This window comes from Lepidothrix coronata, unplaced genomic scaffold, assembly GCF_001604755.1.
Source record: "Lepidothrix coronata isolate B3197 unplaced genomic scaffold, Lepidothrix_coronata-1.0 Scaffold36, whole genome shotgun sequence".
Lineage (NCBI taxonomy): Eukaryota > Metazoa > Chordata > Aves > Passeriformes > Pipridae > Lepidothrix > Lepidothrix coronata.
The window spans coordinates 813,512-820,479 of NW_016690216.1; the positions used below are offsets into that span (position 1 = coordinate 813,512).

The 6,968-nt window shown below is 48.4% G+C and overlaps 1 protein-coding gene across 1 annotated transcript in view; it reads right to left on the reverse strand.

Annotated features, from left to right (window-relative positions):
- The window catches only part of VCPIP1 (valosin containing protein interacting protein 1), a 16,944-nt gene extending 11,273 nt beyond the window's left edge, over positions 1 to 5,671 (reverse strand). The window contains exon 1 of the mRNA XM_017812487.1: positions 2,775 to 5,671. Within this exon, the coding sequence (XP_017667976.1) occupies positions 2,775 to 5,472 (2,698 nt within the window). The 5' untranslated portion in view covers positions 5,473 to 5,671. The remainder of the gene's footprint in view (positions 1 to 2,774) is intronic.
- Between the last annotated feature and the right edge of the window lie 1,297 nt (positions 5,672 to 6,968).

Sequence of the window (6,968 nt, forward strand, 5' to 3'; positions counted from 1 at the left end):
GTTAATTTGGATGATCATTTAGTTAGATTAAAAACTCCCTCAAGACACAACATTTGTCACAGAGATTATGTTCTCTGCACTGCTCCTACTCCAGTACACACTTCCTCAGACCAGATTCCAACTCCAGAACATTAAGGTATGACAACAAATCAAAACTATCCTACCCACAAATACGCCTCTTCTGCTGGTATAGGTTAGTCTGCACCTGCTGCAAGCCCAAGACTGTCACTTCATACAGCGGAGAAAACACACAGAAGTGCAAAACAAATAAAAAAACTCAGCTGATAAACACAGGTATTAAAAACAAGCTGTTTAATTCCAAGAAAATCCTGGTATCAATTAATAAATTTAATTTAAACCTGGCTATTTTGATTTTTGTGTGCTGATGAATTCATCAATGAAAAACAAACCACTCAAAACAGATTCATCATACTTGGTTCACATGTATCCACAGTGCCTCTGCATGGACATAATTAAATCTGTTTTAAAATATAACACTTTAAATATGTTAATGTAAAATTACAATTCCTTTAGTCTTTTCCCTATAGAGTTCTGTTTCTTGAGCTAAAAAAAGAAAAAGCTTTAGAAAAAATCATGCATAATATGTTAAATAGTCGAAAATCACAGTATCTAATTTTCCAGGGCTTATTTTTAAATTATATACAGAAAAATTAAAGAACACGATCTAAAATTCTAATAAGTGAACTAGTTGAGACCAGAAAAGAAAAATCTTAGTAACCGAAATACAAAAGAAGTATTTCAGCCTATAGGAGACTCTGTATGAAAGAAAAGCTTTTAAGCATCCAGAATGAACAGTTATGGATGTTTGAAACACACTTTCACTAAAGACAATTGGGGAAAAGAAAAGGAAATTTTATCTGGCCCAGCAAGCTATTTCAACATCATCTCCTCCCTACACATTCTGATATGACTGTATTACAAGAATGCTTTTAACAGAACAAAGTTATAAAAAGTTAAAAAATTCCAAAGCTAACTCTCAGAACTTTGCACCACAACTTTTAGCAGTACAGAAATGTCATTGGGAAACACTAAGGCTTCTTGTCCCAGAAAGGCTGAATATACCATCCTGAGGAACTGCCACCTCAAAACTTTTTAAAAAGTGCAAGGACTTAGGAAGTTTCTCAGAGTTTGTTAACCCATTGAAAAATCACAACTGTAAACAGTCAAGTAACTAGATTTTTTTCTACAAATATTTTAAAGGAGAATGAAGACCCAGGGAGAAAAGTGATGATATAATAATAGCATCTTATTCAGTAGCTGCATAAAGTTTTATAACTGGTTTATCCCTTGCTGCCACTTTTACTTCTATTAGTAATGCAAAATGGATGCAGTCAGAGAAGGGTGAGGTAAATTCTATTCTAACCTGTGCTCTGAAAGCAGAATCTAACAGCAGTGAGAGGCAAAGACAAAAATTGTTTCTTGCATACAAGATCAGCTCACAGTCTATGGATAAGTATCTGCAAAATGATACACCTTAATGCTGAAGTAACCGAGATACTTTTAAAGCACGTTGAAGTTTTTTTAGGCAAAAGCAAATAACTATACTTTCAGCAGTATTTCCTTCAGACAGGAAAGCACTCTTTTAAGTTTAATCTCAAAATTAAGACAACTTTTAAACCTAACCTTTTCTTGCACTTTGGAACTGGGGTGTAAATGTCAGTGTGACGAGGTGAGTAGTGATTCAGCACCTTGTCTTACAAGAGACACAGGAGCACACAATCACACTTGGAAAAGAATCAAAGTTCTGCTTGATGAACTTCTGACATACCACTCGGTGATTACGTAATTGTTTCGTTTCTGAAACAATCACATGCTTTAGCCACACCAAATCCCTCCAGCAAGAGGGAAGGCTCCCACAAAAAGAACCCAACCTGTAAACATGGTTCATAGAGCTGAATGGATGATAATTACCGTTCTACTTCCTGCCAGGAAGCAGCAAGAACTGTGAAACCTGATGAAGAAAGTACACAAACGAAGGTCCAGGTCTCCTGAGTTCAAAAAGGAAAATAAAAACCACAGGCACCTGAGAAAAGTCCTTTCATCTTGAATTATCAGAAGATTTACATGACTGATAGTTTATAAGTATACCTTTTGAACCCTATGTCCACCTTTGGGATTCAGATCCACGTTTAGATTTATTTCAGAATGTAAGCAGAGGAGAAACTGAAACACAGTTTTCCTCGTTCTTTAAAAAGACCAAATCTTCATTTAAAATTAGCAGATTAGCTAAGGAGACAATGTCATGTCGATTTTCTTAAACCAACACAACTCCCTATGGAGAGACATGCCAGGATTTCATCCTACTACTAAGGTGAAAATTTGGTCCTCAAACTTCCAATGAGCAGACGCTCAGCATCCCCATCTCACCTTTGCTATGAATTTATTTCCTGAAACCTGAAGGAGATGTAGGAAAAAAGAGAGTATGTACCTCTCACACATACACTTCAGATGTGTGCCTAATGAGAGACAGGAAAAACCAGTGGAGAGCCAGGACAGCAGAGGCAATGCAACCACTTCTAACCAGCAATTTTTAAAAGAGGACTTTATAGCAAAGAAAGAACTATCTCATATACCTCATATATGCATTTTTAAAAGTCACTGACAGCATGTTAAATGCACTTCTAAGAAAGGAACTAATCTTCTCCATCGTTACAGAATAGAAAAAAAAATGTATGTATGTAACTACAGTTTGAAAAAATGTTATCTTCTACTTAAAAACACCATTTCAAAGTATAACACGAAGTCAGCCTTACCCATGAGTGTTGCCAGAAGACAGAGCGAATACATCTCCTTATCCACTTGCTCTTGCAGATCCTTTGATGAGATTTTACTGGTCACAGCAATGTCTTCATGCTTCACAGCATGGGCTGAGTGTGCTGAGGCAGCCTGCCTGCCTTCCTCCTTACCCTTCAGGATTTCTATGGCAATCCTGTCACCATGCTGCAAAGGAACAGGCTCGTTTTCCATGCCTTCTTTGGGAGGCAGAAGCTCTTTCGGAGGAAAGCCATAGCGAATACATTGCAAATAGGGAGGAATATTAAATTCTCTCGCTATGCCTTCCTGCAGTTCCAAGAAGGTGGTGGTGCACTTCAGGGTAAGCATCGACTGCCTCCCATCATTGGTGGTTATTCGAATTTTCTTTTCTTTTGTGGATGTTGGAGAATATGGGGTTTTTGTTGGTGTAGCAGGTGCAGATGATGGCCCCTCACGAACAGCCCCAGGAGAAGCAGTCCTGGGTTGTCCTTTATGCTCTTGTTTCAATTTTTCACTTTTCCGTTTCTGCATTACAGAAGCTTGGTCCGCAATGTTCTGCTGAATAGTTCTTTCAGCTTTGCTCATATTCAACTCCTCCTTGTGCAAAGTTTTTGTCTTCTGTCCAGTCAAAATAATTTTGGTTGGAAGTTGTGACTCTAACTCTTGTCCTTGCTGTACGTCATCAGCTCTTTGGGCATGAGCACCATCGATATTTACAGGGGTATAGTCATCGGGGTTCTTTTTGGCAGTTTGATGCAATATTGTGTTGACAACTTTCTGAACAAGAATCTCACTACCAAATTCACCAGGGAAGTGCTTGGTAACAAGTTTCATGGCGACATCATACACATTACTGTTCAGAGATGTGTCACTTTCGTACTGGAACCAGTAGACCGTCTCTCTCACTACTCTTCCACCCCACTCCAGAGTAATAGGAAAAGCTTCAGGCAGATTGTCATATTCTTTACCTTCCCAGTAGTGCTTGAATCCACAGCCACATTTGCCACCTGTAGACCTAGTATTAGTTCTGTCTCCATCAATATATGAAACAGACCCATCTTCTCTGACTCGACGCATTAAGTTACCATGACACCAGTTACAAACAGTCAAATTGCTCAGGCCATAGTCTGGTACCAGCACATCCTTCGCGGGGTTGTAAGAACACACCAAACTGTTCAGGGGAAAACTGTAATTTTTGTCGGGCCTTAGCTGGCCATGGGTGCTTTTTGCCAGGTTATACAGCTTCCCCCCGGGAGCCAGCCACTCTGGGGGAACATGATGCTCTGAAAGGGCCCCGCAGATGAGGCACCTGTGAAGGCGGTTGTCCATCACTGCTTTTTTGGCAGCTGCAGTGACCTCTTCAGGCTGGACCCCTATTACACCAGTCCTTCTGTAGAAATACTGATGCACATCAGCTACAAGACTGGGGTGGATACCATGTTTACTCATGAAAACCTCCTCCATTGCAGCAACGAGCCTCATCAAGTACTTGTCCTGCAAACTTCTGTCTCCTCCAATGATGCAACCACCGTCCTCCTCTAACATGATGTACTTTTTGATGAGGTCTTGAGGAACTCCCCAGGCTTTAGGAAGTAGCTTTCTAGGCAGCTTAGGTAAAGCAGCACCTTTTATTCCAACGAGAGGAATATAATGGTTACGTCCTGAGCTACTCCATGCAATGCAGATCGGCTTGTTCAACATGCCATCTTTTCCCATGCATTTTTCCAGGGGTATCAGACCAGGGAGGAACGTCGCTGAATAATCTCCAGAGCTTCGCATTCCACTCAAGGAGTCTAACAGGATAATAGGCCGATGAAGCACGTTGGCCAGACCAAAGATGTGAATATTCCTAAGGCCCATTGGCACACCTTCTGGAGGAACAAACAAAGGGTCACATTCATTGATAATGTCCTCCCACTCTGCTGCATCGATAAAGTCGTGGAAAAGTGCCTTGTAGTGACTCAGATTCTCCTCAAAATGCTTCTTTAGATTCTCTCGCAAAGCATGCCAGAAGAGTTCCCTGCCAACTAGCGCTCGCGAGACTGCGTGGACAAGGCAGTGGCCATCTCCATCCACGTGGACAGGGATGAGGCACTCTTGACTGTTGTTGGCCTTCTTTATGTCTTCCAGGGTGTCATGCAGGTAAATGAGGCTGCCGGAGCGGTCCTTCCCATAACCGATGGTTTCAACGTGCTCCGGCTCGATGAGGAAAGCGCGGTCGCCCAGGAGGGAGCAGTCGAAGATGTCTCCCTGGTTCATCTCCGTGAGGAGCTTGGCTTTGCCAGTCTGCTTGTCCATCCCGTAGCGGGCCAGGATGGGGGCCAGGAGCTTGCAGTGATAGTTGGAGAGGCCCATGACTTTGACGAGCTCGGTGTTCCTGCGGGGCGGGCCGGCGCCGCTGACGCCCAGCAGCGCGTTCCGCAGCAGGTTGTGCAGCACCAGGTCGGGGTCCGTCACCTCCTCCACGGCCAGCAGCTGCCGCTGCTCGTGGCGCCGCCCGCAGTCCGTGCACTCGATGCTGCCGCTGCCCTGCGGCCCGTGCGCCGGGAAGAACAGCCGCGCCTGGCATTTGGGGTCGGGGCAGGTGCCCGAGAAGATGCGCCGGTCCCGCTTCTTGGAGGCGGCCGGAGGCGGCGGCTGCGGCTGCTGCTGAGGGGACGGCGGCGGCGGCGGCGGCGGCTGCTGGGGCTGGGACATCGCTCCGCTCTGCCCGGGCTTCACCCGCACCCGCTGCTCCGCCGCCCTCACAAGCGCATCCCCTGTGCGCCGGACAACGACCGCCGCCCCTCAGCCGCCCGGTGCCACCCGAGCACGGAGCGCCCCCCGCCGCCCCCCGCCCAACGCGGAAGCGCCGCCACTCTCACCGCCCCTCGGCCGCCTCAGTGCCCGCAGCGCCGCGGCCTCGCGCACTTCCACGCCGGCGGCGCACGCGCGGCGCCGCGGGAGCGGCCGGGAGCGGTAGTGCCGCCCGCAGCGGCAGCCCGGCGTCGGGAAGGGAGGGGGCCGGCGCGAGGACTACAGGGACCGCGAGGCCGTGCGGCGCAGGGGGGCGGGAGGGGCAAGCGCTCGCGGGAATGCTGGGAAGTGTAGTCGGAGGTGGGTGGGCCGGGAGGGGCGCGCGGGGCGCTCGGCGGCGCTTGTTGCGCTTCCTGGGCATGCGGGGGGGCGAGCGCGGGTCTGAGGGGATATCCCATGTGTGCATCCCTCCTGTGTCCTCCCCGGGTGCTGGATCTGAGGTGACACCCCACGTGTAACATCCCTCCTGTGTCCCCTCGCCCCCCGCCCGCAGGGGCGGGTCTGGGTCTGAGGGGACGCCCCGAGTGTACTCTCCCCCTCTGTCCCCATCGGGTGTTAGATCTGAGGTGACACCCCACGTGTACATCCCTCCTGTGTCGCCTCGCCCCCTGGCATGAGCACGGAGATGAGGCTCCCTCCCGTGTCACCTGTGCCCCTGGACAGGCTCCGGGGGCAGAGGCGGCTCAGTCCCAACAGGTTGCCGCCGGCAAGAGGCTGCTACAAAGAGTCAGGGCAGGAGGCTGGCTCCAGCCTGCCCTTCAGCAGTGCTGCACAGAGGGCTCTGAGTGCCTGGGGATGACCCCGACGGATTCCTGGGCGCAGAGGTTTTCTAACAGCCCCGCAAACAGCACCTCCTGCCAGGCAGGATCCCCTGCGGGCGTGGGCACACGAGCTCTGACCCCAACCTGTGCCCCACAGCCGCCGCAGCCAGGCCCAGGCTGTGCCTGCCCTTTGAGCTCCACGGGCTTTCTGGAGCTAAACACACCCCCGTCGGGGTTTCGATTCCCGAGAAGCTACGCCGGGCTGCTTCTCCGGGAGGTGTGATATCTGAGCGGAGGTGTTCTCCAGCTGCCGGCTGCTGATAGCGACAAAACAAGGCACAACGAGACGCGAGAGCACGTTTTTAACACGAGTGATCCCTCCAGCTGGTGCTACGTAAGGAGATAATGAGGGAACGGAGCTGGCGCTTACGTTATCTCCAGTGGCCGTCTGAAATTATACTTTTGTAGAAATGAAATGGGATAATGTTCACAACTTCCAACCTAATTACAGCGGGCTGGCAGTGTACGCATGCGGAGAGCTCAAGGAGGGTTGTTGTCAGCAAACAGTGGGGTTAAGTTCTCTGAAAGCTATTCCAGATAGAGATTTATCCTTCAGTAAAGGAAAACTGAAGCTGA